The 26,920-nt window shown below is 43.2% G+C and overlaps 2 protein-coding genes and 1 long non-coding RNA gene across 3 annotated transcripts in view; 1 reads left to right on the plus strand and 2 right to left on the minus strand.

Moving 5' to 3' along the window:
* Positions 1-29: 29 nt before the first annotated feature.
* zmp:0000000991 (mucin-2) lies at positions 30-13,339 on the minus strand. Its single transcript, XM_060044705.1, has 5 exons — positions 13,061-13,339; positions 9,714-9,814; positions 9,411-9,549; positions 7,212-7,257; positions 30-6,555 (listed from the first exon to the last, which is right to left on the minus strand). Exons 1-5 carry the CDS (start codon positions 13,162-13,164, stop codon positions 1,675-1,677), a joined length of 5,271 nt encoding a protein of 1,756 aa, XP_059900688.1. The 5' UTR covers positions 13,165-13,339; the 3' UTR covers positions 30-1,674.
* Positions 13,340-14,130: 791 nt separating this feature from the next.
* LOC132452694 (receptor activity-modifying protein 3-like) overlaps positions 14,131-26,920 on the plus strand; it is a 28,247-nt gene continuing 15,457 nt past the window's right edge. Inside the window, exons 1-2 of the mRNA XM_060045430.1 lie at positions 14,131-14,456; positions 26,719-26,748. Of these exons, the coding sequence (XP_059901413.1) occupies positions 14,405-14,456; positions 26,719-26,748 (82 nt within the window). The 5' untranslated portion in view covers positions 14,131-14,404. The remainder of the gene's footprint in view (positions 14,457-26,718; positions 26,749-26,920) is intronic.
* LOC132452695 (uncharacterized) overlaps positions 15,191-26,920 on the minus strand; it is a 75,553-nt gene continuing 63,823 nt past the window's right edge. Inside the window, exon 4 of the long non-coding RNA XR_009524469.1 lies at positions 15,191-17,010. This is a non-coding gene — a long non-coding RNA (uncharacterized LOC132452695). The remainder of the gene's footprint in view (positions 17,011-26,920) is intronic.

Consider the following 26,920-nt stretch of genomic DNA (forward strand, 5'->3'; position numbering starts at 1 on the left):
AACAGTGGAAAGAAAGTAAGCAACGCTGCTTATTCCCCCATTGTGTTTATTAAGCAAACCAAATTAACACAAAACATATATGGGCAACATTGCAATTGAACATTTTATACATAAGATGGAATTAACTGACACTACTCAAAATTTCAAATGTTTAAAAAGCCATAATGTGGAAAGTGAAGGTGACGTGACACGGCTTATACCGCAAAGTACCTCATCGTTTTGAATAGTTTAAATCTTTTTAAAACAATTTATTCCACGTGATGCCACATAAACGGTGTCTATTTTAAGAATAGAAGCAGCCAGCAGTACCCTCGCGTACCACAGGTTGAAGAACACTGGTATACAATTAGGATGGGGATTAGGAACAACCAATAGGATGAAGGCAAGCAGAGCACTAGCGGCTGCATCACGACTGGCCTTCCTCTACAGATGGTCAGATTCATGGCATTACGCTATCTTACAAACAAACACAGAGGTAATTTAATTTACTACAGGTCACCAGACTGCTGTAGTGCTCAGAGTGAAGTCCTGCAATTTTCCAACAAGAGCCGTCTTTTCTGGAAAACAAGATTTGTTGTACAATATAAACCACTGTCCTATGTCCGCTGATGTTTCAATTTCAGATTTTCTTTCCTCTATTAAACCGTTGTTATTTCTTTGACTTGTAACTTTGAAGTAGGCTATACAGTACGTATGAAAGGGTGCAGCATTACATTTTCACATAGACTTTGAATAGGCCCCAATGTAGTGCTAAATGTGTTACACCCATTGGTAACATTTGCTGTAGTTAAGCCCATTAGGTCAACACCCAATGAAGCCACTGACCAAGAATGTCAGTCTTAAAATACAGTATGCACCATGGCATCAGAATTTGCTTGGCTCGAAATCATATCACAATGGACACAATATAGCTCACCAATGATTCAAACACTAGTAGGCAGGCACTGGTGGGGGCTCAAGGTGAGAGCGATTTTTGGGTGAGTAATAGACACTTCAAATTAAATGGTCAAAAGATAAAACTAGACTTTGACAATTCATTTACAAAGTTAAAGAAAAAAATACAAAACACAAAGGTTTGATCGATTTTTAGTAAAAAAAATAAAAGCAGAAATAGAAATCTGTATTAACATTTAAATATAAGGCTAAAAAAGATCTTACTAAGCAACATCACCCATCAATATAAATTCATTCCTAATCTTTTGATATTCTTTAAGGCCAAACTATTCTTATGAAATTATCATTTAGCACTTGTTAAAACTGATATTTTAATTAGCTTGTTATTGTATTCCAAAAATATATATAGTTATTATTTTTCAGCAAATAATATTATATCATAATATAATACAATAAAGATTTTGAATACACAGTACCCTAGTATTTTGGAGTATTATGTGGGTTTAAGGACTTGGATTGCATCCTACATTGCAAAATCAAGATAAATAAGTACGAAAATAGCATAAATTATCACCAAAGCATTGTCACACTTTGATCATATTAACAAATCAAAAAACATAAAGCGTTTCGTTCCAATGTTTGTTCAGATACTCTTTACCCGTTCCCATTTTTTAACACATAGATTTGACACACATTTGAAATCTTATCCCATCACTTTGATTCAAAGAATAAAAATAGTTTAAGATGAGAGAAAAGGCCTTAACGCAGCAACATGCTCCATTACAATGAACTCTCCTTGTCGTCGTCTTCTTCAGACTCCAGGTAATACTCATCGTCCGTGGTCGAGTCTGAGCTGCTGTCTGAGGATTCGTCAAAGTCTGAGAGGCTGGCGACCATACCCCTGGTGGGCGGCATCCCCCTTACTGAAAGACTGTCCCTGGACGCGGCAGGGGACAGAGGGGAGGACCGACGGGGGGGTTTGCACATCAGCAGGGATGCTGGGGATGCCGGAGACGGCGGTGGGGTCAGACCACCCTCTGAATAAAACTGGAAGAGATCAGTGTTCCGGGACCTTGGACCTGACGGGCGGTCTTGTGGTGAAGTTGTTGGACTCTGCCTTTTAGGTGGGCCGTCCTCTGAAGACCAACAGGACAGGGATTTGAGTGATCGAGGGAGGGACTTCGACCTCATTTCGCCTGGCCTAGACGACAGTCGATAGCTGCTCGTGCTTCCCTGATCGCCCATGCTCTGGCCTTCATACTTTGATGTCTCTGCTGGCTCAGAGAGGTCATCCACACTCAGGACCCGCAGCCCCTTTGAGATGCGCTCCGAGCCCTGACGCCGACTGGAGATCACCGAGCTCACGGAGATAGAGCGTCCGGCGTCGATGCCATACTTCAGGTCGGCACAGGAAGAGTAGGACGCCAGGCGTCCCTTCGCTTGAACCGGACCTTCGGTGGATGGACTCGTGGACATCTTCCGCCTTGCGGTACCCAAAGGACAGACCGACCTTCCCCTCTCATCAGGGGGCGTCTGCTCTTTGGGACTGTAGAAGACACTATCATCTATCTCAGTGCCTGTGAGATAAGGAGAGATTGGAGATGAGGAGAACCGAGTGAAGGGAGCGCGAGGCCTGTTGTTGGAACTAGCAGACAGCGTTGTGGAGGCAGAGTCCCCCGGTGACTGCTTGCAGAGATCGGGATCCCGACATTGAGTTTCGATAGGCAGGCTCATTTGTCTTGGGCTGGCCCTTTCCTCCTTCGCTTCCCTTTCTGTAAATGGGTGATTTGAGACTAAAAACTTGGTCTGAGCATTTATTCCAGGTGTAATGTGAGAGGAACTCGAGAAATGATCACTGCTCCTATTACATAGCCCTTGTTTTGGTACGAGAGTAAATCTATTTTTTGTCCATCTGTCCTTTTCCGTCTCTCTTCTCTCTAACTCCTCAGCATTCGTGTCCCCAGGTATGTCCATCTCTTTATCCCCTTCTAACGTATCATTACTTTTCATGGTGATGTCACTGTTGTTGCCGACACTTGATCCACTAATAGTTGGTGTCTTAGAGCTTTGGTTACCTTTTGGAGAACGTGTGAGATCATCAGAAAGCAGACCCGCAAATTGTCGTCTTAATTTACTGACGCCTTGGTCCATTTGGGTAATTCCCTTGGATGCATGTTCAATTGCTGCTTTGTCTGGTACAAAACGTGTTTCCTGATTAGCAGGTAAACTGTCGCCTGGTCTACTGGTGCTTTCATTCCTCCAGGAAGGGCCTTTGCCGTTTGCACTGCTTTTGTCAGTCGCTGTAAACAGAGGGAATGGAGTGTCCTTTGTGCTGCTTGTGTGGGCGTTCTGATTCAATGGATAGTATTGATTACCCCCAACCCCACTGGTTTTGGTGCTCAGCTGAATGCTCGGTTTCTTCCCAATGGAGAACCTTGTTTTGCCCGTACACTGAATCAGAGATCTGGGTGTGGCATTGCCCGGCGAGTCCGTCGAATTACCTTTGGAAAGGATGTAAACAAGCGTTTCAACTACATTCAAACACGCAGTGGATGGGGGGAGTGTTTTATCCTGTAGTGTAGTCTGCAGCGAGAGACGCTCTGAGCCCATAACCGCTTTGTTGTCCTCTTGTGACGAGCTGGGGGTTTTGTAACTCTGCTTCCTGATTTTGTCGTCAGCTTCTTTTAATCTCAAACCTTCATATTTCAAGCCCTCAGGCAAGACAGGTCGGTTTGGGAAAGGAAGAGGTACGGTTTGTGTCGGGGAAATAGGGTCTGGAGAACGCTGGGACTGGGTTAAGGTTCTGTTTGCAGCTGGGTCGGGCGATAGGGCACTGGGTCTAGAGATAGAAGATGGTGAGAAAGTCTGTGGCTGAAAGCCAGGAGGAGATGTGGGCAAAGGGTTCTCCGCCTCCCCCTGGGGAGAACGTGCAGACTTGAGGGAGGAGTAAGGTGGAGAGCTATAATGTTGTTTATAGCTGAAGTCTGGGGGAAGAGAGAGCGGAACGTAAGACTGCCACTGGTTAGCCCTGTCTGGTGACCTCTTATTTGGGCCAGGTGATGGGGATAACCCCCCTGTGTGTTCTGAGGTCCAGTCCATGGGGCTGACAGGGCTAGCAGACACAGTTTGTTGACTTCTCTCTTCACTCTCTGCCTTTCCGCTCGTGGCCTTGGGAATTGGCCAAAAGACAGGTGAGGATCTGGGGACATCAGCTGAATTGCCTTTTCTGAGGAAAGAAAAGGTAGACAGACTTTCTAAGCTATGAGGAGATCTAGTTAGAGGCGAAGGGCTGGTCTTTAGTGGTGGGCTTGGGGTAGGTGGCAATGAAGCCTGGCCCATGTCATCTTCAGACCTTTGCAGATCCACTGAGTCCTGCCACGTCACCCTTCTCCGACCCTTGGGGGATTGCTTCTTGGAAGAAGAAATGTCCTGGCTTTTAAAGAATGTTCTCTCTTTTTTAGATAAGGAGGATTTTGGGGAGGGGGAGGGGGAGCATGAAGGGGTGGGAGTCACTGGGGGTGTTAGGAGAAACGAGGTGCCAATGAAAGGGGTTGGAGATGTGGCGGTGGGGACTTTCCCAGGGACAGTGAGGAGCACGGAGGAGGTGGTAGATGGGACAGGAGTGCTGGAGGGGTTGGGGGGAGAGGTGGGAACTGTGAGTAGAGGTTTGCAGTTTGTTTTAGAGGAGACTGTGGCCTTGTATATAAATAAGGCCTTAGGATGCACATGCTTGCTTATGGTGGGGTAGGTCCGCTCGAAAACAAGAGGTGTAGGTCTTTTGTAGGTGCAACGGGGTAATGCAGTAGATTGGAAGCTAGCGTCTTGGCTGGAGGCAGGTTTTTGCTCACGACAGGTCGGAGTGTCGTTGGTGTGGATGGATTGATTTTCATTTAGAATCTTAGGGGAGGTGTTTTCTGAAATTGTACAATCCATATAAGTAGGGCTACTGACTGGTGAAGGGGTAAGTAGTGCTCTCTGGGTGTGTGCAGTTAGATGGCTTTTATCCAATGAGTAAACATTTTGGTTAATGATGTTGGCTGAGGCTTTGTTTACATTTACCTTGTTCACCTCAATTAGTGAACTATGCGGCTGCTGTGATTGTTTTTCATTCAAATTGACGCCCTTAGACTGTGTGGAGAACGTGTCTGACTGCTGACCAGATCTATCCTCGGCATTGCTTCGCCTGAGAGTTTCTGGTCCTCGTGGTCTATTAAAAACAAGGGCATGTGTGCCTAAACTAATGGCTTCAGCTTTGGTATGCTCCGCATGATTGGGAATCTGTCTGTTTAAGCTCCTGTTGTCATTTGGCCTCAAGGAGGCCAAGTCACTGTTTCTATTACAGGGTGTAACTAAGGGCGTGTGTGTCTCATGTCTGTTATTGTTGATTATGCTGGCAGTGTCTTTGAAACCAGGCTGCACACCACCTTCCTGAGTCACTTGCTTCCACCAGGTTCCTGACCTCAGTGTAGTGCCTCTTGGGAGATCCTGACCCTTCAGTATAGTGTATTGCTCATACTGGGTAAGCCTGGCTGGATCTGTGTTATTGTCTGAAGTACTAAATTCTTTTTGTGGGCCTGGTTGATTAGTGGAGATGGGTTTCTGCGGATGCGAAAAAGTCGGACTTGTCAGACTGTCTGTCTGGGAAATGTTCGGTCCGTGAGGAATGTGTGACGAATAGGGGCGGGGCATCCATCGTTGTGTTGAGTTGTTACTGGGTGAGGCAAAGGAAGGGTTGAGATTGGATGAGACTGCAGCTCGGTCCCTGTTTGGACCGGTCAGAGATCGGCTTCCCGTTTCTGACATGGATGGGCTCTTCCAAGTCGAACCGATTTTCCTAAGAGAAAGAAGGAAGCCGCTGGTGGTTGGTTTGGAGCTTGGTTTAGCCAGGGGACGCTGATGAGCCCCTGGCGAAATCCTTTCATTTGTGCGTAGATCCAATGAGAGGGAAGGTATCGGAGGTGGTGTTTTCTCCTTTGGGTTGGTGTAACACCCTACTGTGTCTCTGTTGTCTAGAGTATGTGAATCCATGTCGACAGAAACCGTACGGGGCGTGAGCCGCTTTGTTGTGAAGTTAAGGTTTAGGCTTGAGGGCCCACTGAACGAGGACCAACCATCAATCTTCCTCCTGTGGCCAACCAATGGGTCTTGAACATGAGGTCCATCTCCCAAATCCCTCTCACCACGGAAATGCCTGTGGGGTTCCAGAAACCGATTGTGGACAGTTTGAGCGCCAGTGTTCGGACCAAGCGCCACATTTTGTGCTTCAAAGTCCTCTGAGGATAACCCTTTCTTAGTCCGCTGGTTCCGTCTGCTCCAATGTGGGGCAAGAACTGACACCATGGCTGAAGACAGCATTGCTTTGTTGGGCTTATTACACCCCACAAGTATGTTTGGAGTCTCGAGTTCTGTCCAGTTTGACTTTCTGTCTTCCACCGAGTCCACTGAAGTACTGTTCAGTTTGGACACAGGTGGAACGGTGTTTAAACTCCCACGGTCGTAATCGTACTCTGGAATCTCACGGAAAAAGGTGTGAGTGGTTGTTGATGAAACATAATCCGGGACTGCTTTCTCTTGGTTGTTGATGAGGACTGATGTCTTCTCTGATGGTTTCAGGCCTAGAGATTCTTCTAATGAGGCTCCGGGGGATGCATTGCCATGGTCCTGTTCAATGATAACAGAATAACAATTTGTCTTCAACATGTACCAAAATGAAACATCACTGTAGAAATTAACATTAAATCTGATCCCAACTTGTTTACCACACATCCCTCAAAGCTATTCATATAGCATGTATAAAATAATCTCAGGTTAATAGTTTTCACATGTCAACATCAGATGGAGTCACTCGACAAAGGACATGCAGAGAGAATACAAAAACGTTTTGTGGGATTTCAAATATGCAACAACGGCATTCGTATAAGCCATGTTCCCATGACTCGGTAACTACAATGATTTAGGCGTGGACAAACAGGTTATCGAGAAAAAAGAGCGAAGAAGATATTTAGAGGGAGGTAGAAAACAAAGGTGCACACCCTGTACTCATAACATCACCAAACCGTTTGAGCAAACAGATTAATGAGATTGATTAGAATTGTTTTGTCAGGATATTTTTTTCTTGATTTTCAAACAATACATACCAGGATATCTTATCTATAAAAAATAAATATCATGTCCCCTTTGCACTGGGACTGAAAATAAACTGTGAACAGTACATTTAAATTTTGTTTTATTTTCATTCTATAGTGAAATCGACCAACCACCCTATGGCATTATTAGCTTCCATTATCTTTAATAGAGGTTGGCTAGTCGATGCTTACCTGTAAGCTCTTGCTATCAGGTTCATTTCTCAGGGCTTCGTGGAAACTAGTAGAGCAGGGAATAGAAAGAGAAAAAAACATTGGTGGTTAATGACAGGTGGCGAGATATCTAGGTTGAAGAGAAGCCTGTGTTTGTGGTGCATGGAAGTTCAACTGTTCTAAAAAAAGGTAAGGTTAGGTCAGGGTAGTTTGACCCAAATGTGTACCTTGAACACTGTAGAAGTGAATGAATACCGTGGAAGAGAATTAACAATAACTTAATTAAGTGTTGTATCCACACAATGTAGAGACATGTAGATAAAGTATTCATATGCATTCAATCCACACAATGTAGAGACATGTAGATAAGTATTCATATGCATTCAATGTCAAATGCCATTTATGGCTTTTATCTGCATTTGAAAAGGTACACCCAGGAAACATGCAAAAAAGAAAAACATAACTGATTAGGGACTTCTCAGTTACATATTAGATAAAGTACTTCCTCCATTGGAATGAGTTTCTATTAATGGCACTGAATCAAAAGTGATGTCAGTCCTGAAATATGTTGAAAGGGAGTAAAGAAAGTACACATTTTCAGCAGCTTTTGGTAACACTTGAGATGGGTCTGTAGGTGTTTGAAGAATTGGCCGAACATTTTTGATAAAAGGGCATTAAAGTGTTTCTCTTCACATATTGTCCCACTCTTGTCTTACTATACAACCATATTCCTGACAGAGGGATTACAGGTCTCAGGTGTCTAACATTTACCAAAAGAGAGTTGCCGAACAAGGAGGACGACATTCCTGCCATTGCTCTTCCTATCCCACTTTAAGTCCTTCCGCCCCCGCACCACGGTATTCCCACTCTTCTTAGTGTCATTACAGCACACAAAATTAAATAGAAACCTGATAGGTGATGGGCAGACAAACACACTATACACAGACAGACAGACACGCACACACACAGACACTTTCACTAGCAGAGGTGTGAGTTATGTCCATATAAGGTGATGTTGAATGGTGTTTGGAGCCACAGGCTGTGGTGCTGGCGCAGTAAGAGAAAGTGTGCAATGGGTGGAAAGGTCAAGTAGAATGTGAATGATGTGCTGGATGACACCCACAGAGAAAGTTAGGTCAACAACTTAACATTTATAAGACTACCGTCACATCTGACACGCCCTGGCTCACACCTCGGTATGAAATAATTGCATTTATTGTCGTTAGAAAAAGGGTGTTCAGTGAAGGCCACACAAGATAGGCACTGCTCCTCAACGGCGAAGAAAGAAACCAGTCACATAGAACGCACACTCCGTGACTCTCCCATATGCATATTTGTCCTGAAATATGTGTGCTATAAATATGGCATTGGCTTCCACCAGGTTCCACTACTCTAAATTCATTGTAATAAATTTTATGAGAAGACCTAAAGTTGTAAATGTGTCAGGTAGCCATTAAAGAGCATGTTGTTGTCCAATTATATAACTATGCAGCTTCACATGCAGGCCGCTACAGTACAGACAGAGCTTTGGGCCTCGGGAATTCCTCATAGAGGGTTTAAATATGTGCCTGGGTTCCCCCCTTCCCTGAGTACCAGGCATGCCAGAGGAGTCCTAGGACTCGGCTGTGAGCTTGAACCATGCTTCTTTCATTTTAGCTCATAGTGTTTGAGCGCTACAAATCACACCATGCTCTGTGATCAGGATTACACTTAAGCGAGTTCAGAGAACGTACTCCACTCACTCATCCTTCAGCCTGCATATCAGTCAAAGTGCAGTGTACCATGGCATATCCATCGGGTCATTTGTTGTTAATTCATTCATAAATCCATACATCTGCTCTCCATTCATCATTCCATCAACCTTTCATCAGCCTTTCCTGCAGTTTATTTTTATTTGCATGAGTGAGCGTAGGTTTTATCCTACCATGCACACCTGTATATTCTTTCTTTGGTCTTGTGATTGCTATTAATACTTCAAAATGTCTTTATTTACTCTTCAGTCTTTTAGCTGATGCTTTCCAAAGAGAGAAATATATTGAAATGTCATTAATGAGCAGGCAGGGGTAGACCTTTACAGGTTGATTGGGATTCAAACCCAGAAACCTGCAGCCTGGGTTGGAAATATCGTAGTCCGTGATATATCCAGTCCCCTGTGTGTTATCGTTTCAACCATGCATTGTTAAGACATAAAATAAACGGAATGGTTTCCCTGCTGCTCACCTCGGCGGGTAGGGTTGTGGGACGGTGTCTCTGGTAGCAGGGAGGCCCCCCACGGAGGCAGGTGTTGTGCTTGGCGGAGCAGAAAGTCTACAGTAGAAGGAGGTCACGTGGACCACGTTCACTGCCCCGGGTCTGTGCTCTGGGAAAGGACGGCAACAGATCCTTTAATGAGTCAACAATGCACTTTGAACTCAAAAATGTGATACATTAAAGTTACGAGTCAATTTGAGACATTGATACACCCAAGGGGAAAAGATTGTGTGTGTGTGTGTGTGTGTGTGTGTGGTTGAGGTGAGGGCTGACCTTTGTATAGCGTCTCAGTTTGGCACTCTGACGGCTCAGTCTTGTCACCAAGGTGCTGCTCCGGCAGAATCCCTTCACAAGTCGTCTCCTCTCGTTGGTCACTGGAAAACACGGCCAATAACAAGTATGAGATGGTGTCCCATCTTGTCCCAAACAAACATGTTATAGTTACAATCCTATGGGTCTTTTTCACCTTTCGAGACTGTGTATTATAGACTGTATTACAGGATGAGCCTGATCTCTTTGACCCAAACGGATGAACACAGAGAGACCAACTGTCAACCGTCTCCATGGGTGGAGCCATTCTGGGACTTCTCCAGCAATCAGTGCACACAAGCTCATCAGATAAGGATGACTGGATTACATAAGACTCACCATTCATTTCTGCAGTTTGGCATCATAGACTAAACTCAAACTAACCCCACCTCGGACAGGTAATAACACAAATCTGCCGACTTGTTGTTAAAGAGTTGTTAAAGTTGTTGAAGATAAATCCTTTCCTGTTATATATAATTATTATGAATAGACTATGTGAAATAGTAACAAGAACAGTACAAAAATATAAACCGTAGGTCGTTTGTTTGTGCCATTTTCCCGGTGGTCGCACTTATGTGTGATGCAACGAAAGCATCGCCATAAATTATTTAGCTCCATCCCATCACTTTTTAAATCTAGTTCCTAAATTCCAAAACACTGCACTACCCTGTCCACACCCAGTGCATGCATTTGATTTCACTCTCTCTTGCTCTTCCAACTGAATGGGCAACAGGGCTCTGGCTCCTCTCGCTGTCTCCACCTTTGCCCGAGGGGAGATTGCCTGGCCTCATTAGAATTATAATGTCTGTTTTGATTTAAGCCCTAACATGACTTGACATGTGGTTTCAGATTAAAACACTGGGAAGGCACATCCCTTCGAAAGTCTGCACACCTGAAATAGGCATGCCCTTAACTGTTTTATTACCCGGCACACGCCCTCTTCAGACAGGTATAGCGACGCGCGTTGTATCATGGTTAAATCATTATATAAGGATTTGATTGCCCGGTCAAGCACGAATAAAGCTAGTACATGATGTGACCATGCATGCATCATTGAATTGAGTAATGTAATACACTGGTTCAAGTCGAGCATCGAGCGAAAAATATTGGTGCACTCCTGAAGAGTTACTGCCATGGTTTTAAAGTGTTTAAAATCCTGTTCTGCCATCCTTTGTCAACATTGGAGGAACTTTAATCCATGTCTCTCTATGGCCCACTACATCTGGCATGCTCTGACATTTCCAGGGGCTTGACAAGGAGATTTACATAATACTGTAATTGTTTATTTTTATAAAAAAGTGATTACGAAGGCACTGGAGAGTTAACTCTACATTAACAGTCAGTCTTTGGACAAAAATTCATTCCCCTTTTGGATCTCTCTAAAACTCTACTTCCTTATATTACATTTTCTGATGGTTTTAATTAAATTCCCTGCAATAATAAGATCAGTGATTCCCAACTGATCGAGAGGGCAATATCACTGGGTTGCAGAGCTTATGCTTGATCTTTAGAAGGGAAACCCATTAATTAACATTTGTTTCATCATCAATTCAAGGTTCAATGATATTGAGTTTAGCCCCAATGTTACAGCTTTTCGTTTGCTAAATGATTTATTTTGGGTTAGTGAATTAATAACAAAAGGACACTAGTGGGTCCTGAGGTAAGACCAGTTGAGAACCACTGAATAAGTTGGTAGCGTCATCTATACGTGTTTTTCAACCTGTGGTACGCTTACACGCTTACACCGCTTACCACAGTTGCACATGGGATTTTATTCTTGAAATAGAAAACTTATATTAATGGAAAATTTTAATTTAATTTAAATATATTATAAATATTGCTCGGTAAATATATATATAAAGATTATGGCTCGTTATTATTATAGGAATTGTTCATATATTCCATTGGTGTTTTGTGTTAATTTGTGTTTGTGCCTAATGTTTTCTTTTCCGTGTTGCCCTGTTTTTCTTTCCATTGTTAGCCACTGGCCATCGCCTTCTTGAAATAATATTTGTGTATAAAGCCCTCTTTTGCTCTTTGCTCCCATGGCTCTGCATGTTCTGAGCTGTTTCCTCTGCCACAGCATGTGCATTTATAAATCTTTGATCCTTTGCTATATGTTGTCCGCGAAAGGTCCTACATTCATCAGTATTTTTCCAGGGGTTTCTAGGGTCCAAGTACACACCTGACTGGGACACATAGCCCTGGATCATTCTAATGGCTAGTCTCCAGCCCCACCATCCAACCTGCCTACCAGCTTAAAGACACAGAACAAGGGAAAGACACACCTGACTGAATGTCTCACACACACACACACACACACACACACACACACACACACACACACACACACACACACACACACACACACACACACACACACACACACACACACACACACACACGGCCAGTTATGGACCCATTCCCGTTTCATTTCAGTCCGAATTTGTCTTGTTGAGTCTCTTGTATAGAGCCTCTTGTTTGGACAACTGTCCGTGCGTGCCTCAGCTATATCTGGCTTTTATAGAGGGAGGCGGCCAGAGTTCATCCTTGCCAATGTATAATATCACCACAGGAAGGCCCCCACAACACCCACTCTCCTAACGAAGCTCTCAACACGCTTCGTTTCTTGCCAGGTCTGAAAATCATGGCTGAGACAAAGTGAGACTTGCTCTCAGGTTGCCACTCCTTCAGCAGCTGTCAGCCTTCTTAGAGGATGTGTTTGTTTTAGCCTGTACAACGCTATTTAAGGTTATTACAAGCCATTCAGCTCTGCACATGCAGAGCCATCGGCACAAATCTTTATTTTTTTAATATATATATAATTGCTATATTACCTAGACAATGCATGGTTGTCGAGATTGTAGGCACATGTGTAAAGAGATTCGATCACAGTGGCTTTTAATTGCAAGAAATACAATATTTGTTTTCAATATGTTTTCAACGCCACAGGCAGATATCATATTCGCGTAAACGTAGCACTGAAATTAATTTGACACACACACACAAACACTGATATCCACGCCTGCCACGTTTATCCAAAACTAACCAATATGCAACCCTTGAAACATACAAAAACATTCTAAGTTTACAGCCACTGCGTGTCCTCAGACAGCTCCCCATGACGGCCATGTCCATATGCTAAACTCGCAGAGAAGAAAGTGGCCGCATAACTAGAAAGACCAGGAAATAAACCCAGAACCAAAAACGATGGGCCAGTCGAACAAATAGCGATTTGAATGTTGAAAATACTACTCTGAAACAAATAATAGGATAGAATAGTAAAAACCAAAGAAGGCTAGACAACGTACCTGGTGCTGCGCGTCGTCCCAGTGCTCGTGCCCGTGTGTTTACTCTCTGCAGACTCGCTCGCTCGTCTTCTTCCTCCCAACTTTCCCGCGTCACTCGATGACATTCTCCTTCAACCAGTAATCTCAACCGGAGGAGACCGTTCCTCCGTGAAGCCCAAGTCCTCCCAGTTCACACCGGGCAGGCTAGGGGGAAGCCCAATTGAAAGCAATGTAGTCAGTGGTGAATACATTTGACTAACATGCAAAAAAAAATACCACGCACGCAGTCATTTCATTTGAACGCTCTGCGTGGGAACGGTGGTTGGGACCATGGGGTCGAGAGAAGTCTAACCCGCCCCCTTTTGTTGAAACTTTCCCAAGGCTGGACAGGTCTTGAGGACAGGTGCAGCCATGCACTCTCTGGTCGATGTTTGTAGTGTTGCTTCGATAATAATTAATTCGGAGGTTATCTTATAACGATTTGGGTTGAACTGCCATTACAGCCAATATGTCATTACTTAAAAGAAAAAAAACATTTTAATTGCATACTTCATTGGACAAAGAGCAATTGGGCCTATTGCAAATAGTCAACGCAAAAATGCAGAAATGTAGAAAAGTAAAGGCGTTCTGTCATTATGATTAGCACATTGATTTTTATTACGAGTTGGAATCATACAATACCCAAGATTGACCAGAAGATGTCAGTATTGCGTTATGTTCCAATTTACGTTTGAGTTTGCAGAGTGCAACAGTAAAAGTGCTTATCCTGTAAACGCATTTGCGAAAAGATAAGCAAAATCTCCTGAAGAAAAAAATACAATAACACATACACTTCATATACACATACACGCAAATCTACCATATCATGTGCCCAATAGGCCTATAAGTCTAGAAAAACTCAAATAGGCCTAATACAAAATCTTCAATATAAAATATCTGATTGCCCTTCAATATCTGAAGGGCAATCGAAAACCTGGCTAAATAAAAAAAGAAAAACATCTGTTTGCGCTTTAATTTAAAGCCTAATTGGTCTCCATGCTGTATTCTGGTCCGGTCTGCCTATTTCCCTCCTCCCTCCTCCTTTCAAGAGGATGCGAGGGGCAGTGTGTTGTGGTGAGTGTAGTGAGCGGGCACCAGATCAGTTTGAACACATGAGAGAACCAGCGAGCAATAAGGGGGGTGCGAGGCAATCGATGCATTTATATTGTATTTCGGCGAACAACATCTAAAGAAAGCAGAAGGGACGACGGATTTTTTTTGTCCTTCATTCGGAACAGTAATTATGGTTCGCCACAAACATATTTTAACGGGTTCACGGATGTTATATTGATAGTCCGACTTCTGGGACGGAATTTCTCTAACGTGATGGATACTAATGCGTTTGCTTTACTCAAACTTTTTGCACTTGGGATTTTGGGTGAGTACGATTATTTTTCATGAGGCTACCTCCTCGCACCTGTCATTCACTGCTTACCTTGTGATGGCATTAAGTGTAGTAGCGTTGTATACGGTATCGATAACTGTGGCACATATACCGTGTACAAATCCATCGATGCATCCGTGACCAACGGCTAATACGGATTCCCTGCTTTCTTTGACCCGTGACCTAATTTTTCAGTGCGAAAATGTCCTTCAGACATTTATTTTTGAACCTGCTTCCACACACATTGTTTTTTACCCATCAACATCTGGCCCGTAATATCATCATCATATTCCAGCTAAGTAGTTGGCAAAATTGGCCTATTAGTGTAGGAATCATCGGTTGACATATCATCACTTTTGGATCAGGGCCCATTAAAATAAATGTATCATCAAATATAGCAATCTCCCTTCAACTAATTTGAGAACAGAGTTCTCACCCCCATGGTGGGGGACCCCTTTGCTATAATGTGTCTTTAAAAACAATGCGTGACAATTAGTAGGAATGGATGAAAAAAAAAAAGAACAAGGCAAGAAAGACCTGCCTAGAATGGTGAAAGCGCAATTTTGGCATATATGTAAATGTCTACCCTATGAATACAATGTACTCATTATACTCTACCACTATCATAATTAGGGTACGTGGGAATGAATTGTAAAGCAGTTTGCCATTTACTATTTAATCAATTAGGAGACGCTTTGAGGAATCCACAGAGATTACAGGTTGTCACTAAGGAGCTGGTAGGGGTATGTATCAACGATTTATGAACCATACATTGGGGAGCTGATCTAGATCCTTTTTGGTGGAGTCAAACCCCCTTAACCAACACATACTGAGAGGGCAGAATAAAAGCAGTTATGAATCCATTACAATATGGTTCTACATTTACAAACTGACTAGGTCTATACACAAGCAATTAAAATTCACATTTGATACTGACATTGTCAGATGGTATGATCGACGGAGTTATGACCTGGCTAAGGGCCTCAACAAAAATGGAGGCACACACACTATAAGTGAAAAATTACGAAGAATTTATTATAAAAAAGCATTTAACGAAACAAACTCGTGGCTTGTAGAGTTTGTGTCGTTTAATGGAAGGGACGATTGTATCGTAGCTTCCATTTAATAGGAAGAAGTCAGTAAAAGTCAGTAAATCTGTCATGTAGGTGTGTGAGTGAAAAGGAAAGTAGGTTAGGTGGGTGTTCTGAGGTGGAAAAACCAGAGTCAAAAAGATGAAGTAGTTGCCGGTAAGAGAAAAGCCCCAGGGCTTAAGAGACGAGAGAGAAGCCCGGAGGGCTTCTCTCTCGTCTCTAAGGGACTTGTGAGCCTTTTAAGGCTGGCTGGAGAGCCGTTAGAATGATCTGGGACACATAGCCCTGGATCATTCTAATGGCTAGTCTTCAGCCCCACCATCCAACCTGCCTGCTTAAAGACACAGAACAAGGGAAAGACACAGAGGCCCGCCGTGACAGACCAAGCCAGACCACTGCAATAAGCATAACACATATGATTTACATATAGCAGTGTTGTTGCAGAGAGGGGCTGCAGTATGTAACGAATCAGCAATGGATGACTGAGTCTTAGTGATAATATTCAGGGCTGGTACTGCCTGGTTAGGATTGGATCTCACTTCCACCCCTTTATAGGGTCATTGCCTTCTTCAGCCTCGACCTCCTCCATGTAGGTCATAACAGACTAACCTCCGGCTCAATATCTTCTGTGGTCCACAAAATGGTTTTGAACTCAGAGATGGATTTCAAAAATAACTGTCCCACTTCGCTTTTGCCTTGGAACCCTGCCATGGTGACCCGTTGCCGTTGTGGCTGCCGTGGATCATAGAAATAGCTGTGTTTCATCCAGTGGGCGGTTTAGCATTTAGATGGTTTGGTGGAAGGCGAGGCGAGAGAAAGGTCATCCTTTTTCAATAATAAAACCTAAAACACACCGACGTTCGAGGACTGAGGCCACAGCTAAATAAAGATACGTGTCAAGCTTTGTGGAAATGCAGAGATTAGGGCTGTTTCTTCTGGCCAAAGCTCGCTGGCCTCGTCTTCCTTTTGGATCCTTGCCATTCACAGAACAGCTGTAGCCAATGCTATTTGTTCTGTTTACTTCCTTCACCGAGGAAATTGGCTTACACTTGCTTTTCTTGTGCAATCCATTTTAAGGGTCAAACCTGTGCTGCCTCAGTGCGAGTGCGGGAGGAGTTGTCGTGAGTGGTGTGGCAACTTTTGGATGCTCTGCATCACCTTAGTAGGGGCCGCATTCTGGTCATAGATGATGTGTGACATGCCCTCGCCCCCACACACACACACTTTGGTTAAAAGCGTTATAATTCAACGGATGTTTTTTATTACAGACCCGGCTGCTAATCTGTGTGTTGGGTTGTGTGTGAAAGGGTTTGGTGATGTGATTCCTTGGTGTCGTCTTAAGCAGGACGGGTAGGGAGCAATATTTCCCTACTGTAAGGCCTTGGTTGCATCCCGCGCTAGACCTTGTCTAGACTAGACAGGTCATTTTTTTCCTCCTCCCCCATAGAGATCTCCATCTGGAGGGAAGAAGTCAGAGATCAGACGGAGTACAGGCGGGTAGAAAAAACAAACACATTCCCCACGTCCACACTGCTGCCGAGATAAGGATTTGATTTCTTTAAAAGAGACCGGAGTGATCGCAGCGCAGGAAACCAAGCCAGAGGTTTTTTTTGCAAGCGCATCTGTGACATAGAAATAGTAATAACAATACGAAAAGATTGCCTTTAACTGTGAGGCATCTGCTTTCTAGGATGAAGGAGTAATAAAAGCTGTGCAGTGTGCATGTGCTCCAGAGAACAAGGGGAAGTGCCTACGGGGTTATGTCGGTCCTGTTGCTTGTGAACAGAATGTTGTTCTTATAAAAGAAAAACAAGCATTGTTGGATCTCTGCTAAGAGATGGACTCATTGACACTCTATGCTTTTCAAGCAGTTTCTTTCGAGTCTCTTTCGAGTTGCTATATCCAGAGTGCATTCCAGAAGCAGCTCTAGGGTTATCGATGATTGCAGGACACATTACCTTTGAATACATGGTTTCTATTCCGTTTCAATGTCATAGTACACACATAGCAAACTTATTCACAATGCTAGTATAGAATAAACAGTTGTAAAAAACAATTGTATAATCCACTGAGACTGCGCTCATTGATATTGTTGAGATGCACAAATGCTCTATTACTACTCGAGGGTGTACTTGTGAAATTATACTCTGCTTTCACATCCCTATGTTTACGCAATGTCCCCGATTTTATACCCTGCTGCCATTCATTAAAGCACAAAAGTTTCAAGGCCGAGTAGGCAGTTGCTTTTAAAAGGTCTGCAAAGCTTCTTGTTTACTTTCATTACGAAGGTAGCCTCATATAAAAGACAGCCGAATAATATTTCACCATGAGAATAAGTTGACGGCAAGGTGAACGGCAAGTTATTATGTTTTTACAGTGTGTCAGAACCTCAATGCGGGGCATAAATAATAGTCATGGCCTACTTCTATATCCCATCAACCGGTGTCAATTGTGAATGTTTTTAAGAGTGTTATTAATTTTTCAATGACCTCCTGTTAAATATTTATTCCCTCTGAGGGAGCATCCACACAGATATTTCGCGCTCATCGGTAAGTGCTGAACTCTGAGTTACTCAGTGCTGCTCGATGGGAGATAGGAACTCTGAGAGACTCAGTGGATCTTAGGGATGCGCCGAATATTCGGCCACCGAAAATGGCCCAAAACAAAATTTTCGGTTTCGGGTGAAGGAGTAAAAAGGCTGAATTCTTTTTTTCAAACCTCTTTGAGGCTAATTCCCTTTTTGCACCTGCCTTTTTGCCGAAATAAGTCTGTGCACTTGATAACTGTTTCCCGGAATTAGTCCTAGGGGGATCATTGCTCATGGGCTCTTCGGTGGCCAACGATAAGGACGGAATCCTTCCCCTTCAACTAGTCTACCATCTTCATTAAAAACGTTCTCTAATTAATTAATACCTGATGGATGACTATGCCTTTTATAACAATTAAACTGAAATGATGATCGTAGATTATGCTAGTGATCTCAACAATTTGAAGTCTGTCAAATTTAATGCAGATGCTATCATGAACGGACGCGAAATATGACATGGAATATGCAAAATGAAGACGCGTCGTCTTCATATTGTGAAAAGTTAATTCGCTTTGAGGTCAGTCATCTTGCGGAGGCGTTGCGTTTTGCCTAAAGACAGCTGTGGGAGACCCTGAGCGTCAATCCTTAGCACAGCATATAGGCTCCAGGAACTGTGGATGTTATTATTGATGACTTAGCGGGCAGTAGACACTGAATATCAATAGTAAAGTCAAGTTGGGTCACTGTGGTATCCGCTCACAGTTTCCCAGAAGACTCACAAAATGGGTTTTCACCAAACACAAATCACATCCCTTCTTCTATTCCCCTCACGCAAGAGGGGGTCACCGCTGTACGCTACGGTGGATCAGGGCTCTACTGGCAACAACAACAAGGCAGGAGCAGCAGAAGAATCAATGTTCCCTGTTCTGGATGTGTTGTCCTGGGTATTGAGAAGCGCCGCCTGACAAGAGTGAGACAGCCGGGGAACGTGATGGGGCTGAGGCGGAGTGGGTGCAGGAAGCGCAACAGAAGAAGGCACAAAAGAGTGGGCGATTGTAATTGAACGTAACTGAATGGATATTTCTGGAGGCGTCATGAACAACAGCGTGGGCTCGTGAAGTTCAATGTTCTCCATTCGGTTTTTTGTCTAGTATTATACCTCCATTACAAGCCATCATGACAGGTAATGGCTATACACCTTGACACGGTTATGGAAATTATATGGCATTTAAAAAAAAGAAAAAGAAAATGCAATAGACCAATCACTCCGAACAATATGCTGTCAACATAGAACTGCCTTCATAAGGTCAGGGGTAGAACATGACTGAGAGGATTCCTTCCTACACATGGCAGGAATGAGATAGATGCTTGAACGTGCCAGTTGCTTACATAGCTATTCAACGCGGGGAAGGGCATACTGTCCTGGCTACACCGCAATGCACAGGGAGAACTTAAGTTCATTAAGACGGACAGCCTGCTTTGCTTCAGCTAGAGACAGTACAAACGTAAGGAGGTGTCATGAGTTATCACAGCTGATCCGGTATGGTGATGTAGTTGTGCGTTTATAGAGTCGTCGCTTAAACCCAGTTAGAGCTTATCGCTCATCTCTGTTATCGTGTTTGGTAATTTAGTGTGTGATATTGTGTGTGTGTGTGTGTGTGTGTGTGTGTGTGTGTGTGTTTATGACTAGCTGCGCTACACTGTCTCTCCATCTGTATTTGCCTTCCTACCAATTGCGACAACTGAAGCTGCAGAGCAACCACCAACTAGCAGCATGTAGCAGGTGTGATGTCCTGCTTCAATGCAAAAACAAAATAAAAAAAACAGGCCCTGTTTGTACTCAGAGCCAGTTAATATATGCTTTCAGTCGACTGTGATGGCGAGAAGGAGGGAGGGAGGGAGGAACAAGGGCTATTCATCCAGATGGAAAGAGAAAGTCTATCAGTTTTCACAGCACTCCAAAAACCACACATAATGGAAGCAGCCATCCCATCTTCACAGTGGTGAAGGCGATGTTCTCATGGTAACAGCGACATCTTTGCCAGCTCTGAATTCTAATAAGTTGTTCAGCTGTTGAGGAAGGACCAAAAAAGCATAGCCTGTACTTTACACACACCCGCCCCCCTCCTAGATTGACATTTTTGTTCTAGTATTGTGGAAACGCTTACTTGCAGAGATCGTATTTTCTGATATTTTCAAAAGGCGTTCAGAATCAACATTGCGATAATTTTGCTTGATTGTTTTTATTTTGTTTGTTTATTTCGGTTACATATTTGTTCTGCTGGCACTAATGAAAGTGCACAATGTGTTCAATTTTTTTGTTTGACTTTTAGACTTTTAGTTTGACAATGAAAAAAAACAAACAGCACAATATTATTTGACTAGGATCGGTGATGCCGAATATTGTCTGCATAGGGGATCACAGTTGGAAACTCTCGCTGGTCTGTTTTCGGTTGATTATGTTCCCTGATTGAGATGAAGTGCCATTTGTCTTCTCAATGAAAAGGCCGCTGGCTTTCCTGGCAGTTTGGTGTTTCCTAATCCCACTGAGATTCTTTATCTGTAACCAACGGCCTACATTGAAAATCGTGTGACAACGCAAATATCACGTCTCACACAAACACCCACACGAACAAATGTATACAGGCATCGACACGCATGACAGCACATGGACAAAAAGGCTCCCATCCACTCGCACGCACACACACAGAAACCTGAATGGAATATACCTCTGCATCCCTAGACGTGCTATCAGCTCACTGCTCAAGATCCATATACTGCTTTCCTTCATTCAAACCATTCAGACATGTTTGCCTATGCAGCGTGTTGAATTGATACCTGCCAAAAGGGAAAGCAACATGCTTCGCTGGAATGTACACACAATGAAATGCATATGTTTACAGAAAAGCTGACAACTATAAAATAAATGGACATTTTAAATTACACTCTCTCTCTCTCCCTCTCTCTCTCTCTGCCTTTCTCTCCATCCATCTCCAGCCCCACTCCAGTATTTAATGTGATTGCACATTAAATACTGGAACACTTGTTGGTGTTAAGAATATCTTTGTGGACTGTGAGAGAGGCCGCATCCTGTTCCGACTGTCACTTTTCTCAGTCGATCTACCTCTCTCTCTCTCTCCCTGTCTCTCTCCCTGTCTCTCTCCATCTCTCTTTGATGTTTTATGTCTTGATGTGTATTATAGGCATACAGCCATACGCTTGTACACCTTGTTTGAAAATCCGTTTTTTGCCCTCCACATGTATTGATTTGTTTATTTATGGTATTTATAGTCATAGCGCTCTGTACAAATCCTTTTTGTTTGAGGGACAATACAAAGTTGAAACCCAAGTAGCTATTTTTTTTTTATCACAAATTTCAAATCCAACGCGGACCTTCAGTCAATGCAATATTTAAAGTCAACCTTTTAAACTACGATATTAACAGCCTATGCTTATCATGTTCAACTCCAAACCTGTAGTGTTCATTCCTGAAGCTGGTTGTATCTGTCAAATGGTGATTTGTATCGCCTGTAGGGAGACGACAAACTAGACGGCTAGTATTTGACCTTGTATACCTCAAGGTCAAATACTAGTTGTTCGTCCTCAGGATGTCAACAAAGGGAGTGAAAGGCAGAAAGTTCAGAGAACACGAAACTTACTTAAAATTATTAAGGCAGAAAATTGGGTACAAATTTCTAATTCTTAGTACCAGCTTCACAGAAATCAACTTGCACAAAAGTGCCTTCTAAATTACTGAAATGTAAAGCACCAAGCCAGCATAAAAAGAGCTTAGTCTAAAACTACTAACATGACCCAGGAAAAGAAGAACACCTCAGATAGCACTGCAGACAGAGCAAAATATGGCATGACAGAGACTATAAAGACTGAATTAAGCCTGGCAATGATCAAGGCCACGTCCACAATAAGGGGGAATTTGATCCCCTTCCTACAATAGGAGAGACTTCAAATGAACTGCAAGACACAACCAAGCGCATTGACGAAGCGGAACAGCATTTTTCATCCTTTGAGGACACAAATGCTGAGAAAAACGTATTTTCCTACCGGGAAGAAGCTACTGCTTTGCTGCAGGAGTGTCTGGATGACCAGTAGGGCAGATGAAGATGCAAAAATCTCAGAAGAGGCACTTGCCAGAATCCTCAGATGTCACCGTGGCCATACATTTCATGGAGGCATGGATTTCCAAAGCTCTCACGATGACCACAAAGGCCGGTAAAAAAAAATCAAGCTGGAGAGTGTGCATCGAGTATCTGGGCTTTGTGAGGAGGGGGGAGAGTCGTAAGCATTCAATTAATTCATTAAGTCATTCAACTTAATTCATTTTGGATATCCCTTGATCACAGGTACAGTCTCAAAGGGCTTAACAGGCCATATATCTATGACACCCCCTAACCCTAGCCCCTCGGTGGGCAAGAAAACACCCCCTTAATTAGCAAGGAAGAAATCTTGAGATGGAACGCAGAGTGGAGGATCCCTCCTTCCAGGGAGGGTAAGGAGTCCAATGGGTGCCATCATTGACATTTGATTACAGGGGGCAGACTATTCCATTGATAGGGCTCTCGATAATGATTGTGAGGCTCCACAACTACAGCGACTGTGCTCGAGTGCTTGAGGCAGCCAGACGGGCAAGGAATGTCAATTTTGAGAGTAGCAGTAGTTTGTTTGGTGACAATTGTTCAATATTGAATGTCTATGCACCACTGGGTCAACCCTCTGATCTTATAACAAAGACATTTTCAGAGTCAACAGAGTTAGCTCTGTCAATTGCTGGCAGGGACTTCAATTGCATATCACACCCTCACGTAGACAAATGACCTGGCGAAAGAAACAAATCCCACTGAACGGGCGTCAACAACAATCACTCTATGTGAAGAGCTTGGCTATCGGAATCTCTGGCAAACATTACTTTCTAACGACAAAGCAATCCCATTTTTCTCAGAGGTTCATAAAAAAGCTCTAGAATAGACTTTATGTTTCCCCGAAAACAATGAGGTACACTGTTTTCTCTTGTGTTATATTGGGAGTATTACAAATATCGGATCATGCTCCTGTTGGGGAGTTCCAAGGGGAGGCCCCACAGCACTCTAAGAGATTGCGATTTAATACACATCCGTTAAAGGATCCAGATTGTGTTGCTTCATTTAAAACTGAGTGTCAAGAAAAACAACAGGAGCTTGAATCTGAATATGAAATGAAGTATAAGCAGAACCCAACTGAGTCGAATCAACAAGCCACTCGAGCCACAATAACAACACCTAATTCTCACTCACTCAAAAGGCGAAGAAGACTATACGATTTGCGAAGCCAAGGCTATATGAATTTGGTAACACACGTTGCAAGTATTTGGCTAACTTGGTAAAGAGAAAACACTGATTCCCAGAATATCTCCTCTGTTAAAGATGTCGCTGTTTGGATTGGATAGTATTGGCATCAATAAGGTTTTTGCAGCATTTTATGAAGTGACAAGCGATTATTCAGCAGAGGCCTCGAGACTAATGGAGATTTTATTCTAACATTAGAAGAAATATTGGAGACTGTTCCTACTTTGCAATTGGGAAAAACTCAGGGCCGTGTAGCAGTTCACCTCATGAATACCTGCTAGTATGCATGTTCCCTCTTGGGTATTATTCAATAAAAATACTGACCTGATTTTACCTCATTTAGAGTACGTATATCTCCACTTGGCCCTCCTACTGTTAAGCCTCGGGTAAAGAATAATCCTCAGCTTCTAAGCACTTTCCATTCACCTAGAAAGATTTTATGATCTATCAATGTGAACACATTAAAACACATAAAACCACACCCCCATTGCCGTCACACACCGGCACTCGATCCAAACCACACTCGCTCCCGCCCAGCTCCCTCACTATCTCTCCTACGCAGTGTAGTGCTAAGCATCACAATGAGCCTATTCACGTGGCCATTATTTCTAGGTTTTCTTCACGCTAATCCACAGGTTCCATTCAAACTCATTTGTGTCGGTAGTCAGCTAAAACAGCCTCAGATTTCTCAACCGGAAACACGGTAGGGGGAATACCAAATCAGTTGGAGGCTGTCGAAGGAAACTATATGATGTAACTAGGACAGTTTGAAGAGGGATCTGAGGCCCCTTTCATCATCCACGGGGCCTCAACTGTTTTTATCTCTCCAACAATGTCACAACAGAGCTTAAATGTATAACAAACGATTCACTGGTGCTCTATAATATGCTTAGAAGTTGGGAAAAGCATGTTTTATATGTTCAAACAAGATTTGGATGGATTTAGAATTCCTCCTCTTTATTTTAAGTGTTCTATAACACAGAAAAAAGACACAGACGTTTTAGTTTTGTTTTTTAAGTTACTCTCAGGTTATTAAGATATCTAGGAGCAGGCAGGGGTTGACATGTTGCTCAAAAATACCAAAAGATAGTCGGCAGACATTTCGGCTCAATACACGAAAATCCATCTTTGGATCATATTCATCTTTTAAGACAGCTACCGAAACACACTCTACATCTCTCATCCTCCACCCCTCTCTCCCTACCTACCCAACTTAATTCCATGGCACCTATATCACGTAAAAAACTGAAACATGGTAATCCCTGTATGGGTTTAACAGAAGAACATCCACATACATGCTGATACATCGGCTACCCCGTCCGCCTCCTATACGTCCGCCTTTCGATGAATGAATGAAACACCCAGCGAGGACTAGATCCGGGACCGCCAGCGGCTCAGCCAATCGGCTCCTTGATCACGGAGAGTCATTGCCAGCCTCATTGTGGGGGACTTAGCGTAGTTTCAAGCCCGCGCAGGCAATTGTATCGAAGAAGTCATCACACTTCATGTGACTCACAGTAAAATAAGAGAGCATGTTGTAGTATTATGAGGAGGAGGAGAGAGGGATATAAGTTGGATTTACATTATGATGAACAGGCCGAATATTCAAGGCTCATATTTACATCATCATGTGGGTGGGCACCGAAGACAGATTTTCATGCATTTATTCATGAACAAAGCAGTGCGTTCATGAAGGACGAATGAAAACAATATCGAAGCTGACACAACCGCTTACACTGCTCTTGGGGGTTGTGACAAATCATGAACTTAATTGCTTGATATTTTACTGCAGCACTACAATTACCATTATAAGAAAGGGTCAAACATAGATATGTCCCTTTTTTCTTTTCAGAAATAATATCATCTGATATGTTGTTGATATAGCGACCGCAAAACTAGTATCTATAAACGTTAAGCTCAATCCCATGTTTTCTACTTGCTTTTAGCTTGTCTTGAGACCCACGGCTAAACTGTACGGCATGATTGATGGGTTGTTTATCTCAAAGTCCTGGCTGGCAAAATAGTAAGAACTCTTGTTGCTGCCTCAATGTTCACATGGAGTTAAGGCAGTGGCTTTAGTCCTAGCGGAAGAATAAATAATCTCTGGAAAGAAATATTACTCAATACCCCTCAGGCTGAATTCTGTCATAAATGTAGGCTACACATTGCACACGATGAGTTATAAAGGCAGGGCAGCACAGGAACACATGATCGAGGGACACCAAAGAGTTTCAGTAATCAGGCTATTTCCTTGCTAACACCGATACAATATTCAGATACTCGATTAAATGGCCCATGTGTTAGATATGGAAAGATTATCAATTTATCAGCACAAGGGTTTGTTTTTAGAGTTCTATGCAGCGTTAGTTGGACAGGTAGATTCCCTTTTCAGTCACCATGGGAAAACCAAATCCTATTGAAAATCCTCTGACCCAAATGCTCTCCTCAGCCAGCACATTACTTAATTGCCATGATGCCACATTTTGTAAATTTCAATCTATTTTAATTTACAAAAAGTGAACTTGGAGATGGTTGACCTCGGGGAATATCGGAAGCCGCTCTCCTATCGCAACCTGCCGTGTGGATCTATGGACCCTGCTCCACACTCCCTATATCCTCAAACAGGATGCTACTCAATTTAGCTGAGCAAACTTGGCATCTGGCCCCAGGGGCATGATTTGAATAAGTTCCCTTCTTCTGAATGAAATGGGAATCTTTCAAAATGCATTTAAGACGTCTTGGTTCGCCAACATTTTGTAACACTCTCCACTGGGGTTAATCTGAGAAGCTGTCAAGGACCCTGATGTCATACAGTGAATGAATTGCCTGAGGTCAGAGAAAGACTTCAGGGACATCTTGTGAGATCAGAACTAAAGGAAATGTGTGTTGTGTGTGTGTGTGTGTGTGTGTTGTTTGGGGGTGTGTGTGTGTGCGTGTGTGTGTGTGCGTCACTCAGTACACCATCATGCCTGTTCAGAGTTCGCAGGTGATGAACAATTTCCTGCTGTTGCTGTCTGCAGACGTTTCATTCCCAGAGACCCAACTATTAATTCCTTTTATGAGAACACCAAAGGAAATAGAGAGAGAGCCCAGAGGGAAAAGATGTACTGCTGTATCCTTCTATTCCCTTACCACCATGCTCTCCTCATATAGCTGCACCCATGCAGCTGACCAATCACATCTGCGATTCATGATTGCTCAATGTTTCATAAGGACAGAGGCTGTTTCTCTGTTTCGGATAAGGCTGTTCACCTATTAATTAGCACAGGCTTATAACACTTGTTATGTTCTCTTTACAGTAAACGCCTGGATGACGGGGGCCTTAACAAGTGAGAATCGGTTTCCCTTTGAGCCATCACATGCTGCATGAAGCCACATGACTGCCTGTCCATCTCCATCAGGATTACCTTCCGCCACTTTCCAGCATTTCCATCCACCCATTAATCCAAACATCCATCCGTCCATACAACATGCGTTCATCATTAAAGGACAATTCCGGTA

The sequence above is a fragment of the Gadus macrocephalus genome, chromosome 23 (genome assembly GCF_031168955.1).
Source record: "Gadus macrocephalus chromosome 23, ASM3116895v1".
Classification (NCBI taxonomy): Eukaryota; Metazoa; Chordata; class Actinopteri; order Gadiformes; family Gadidae; genus Gadus; species Gadus macrocephalus.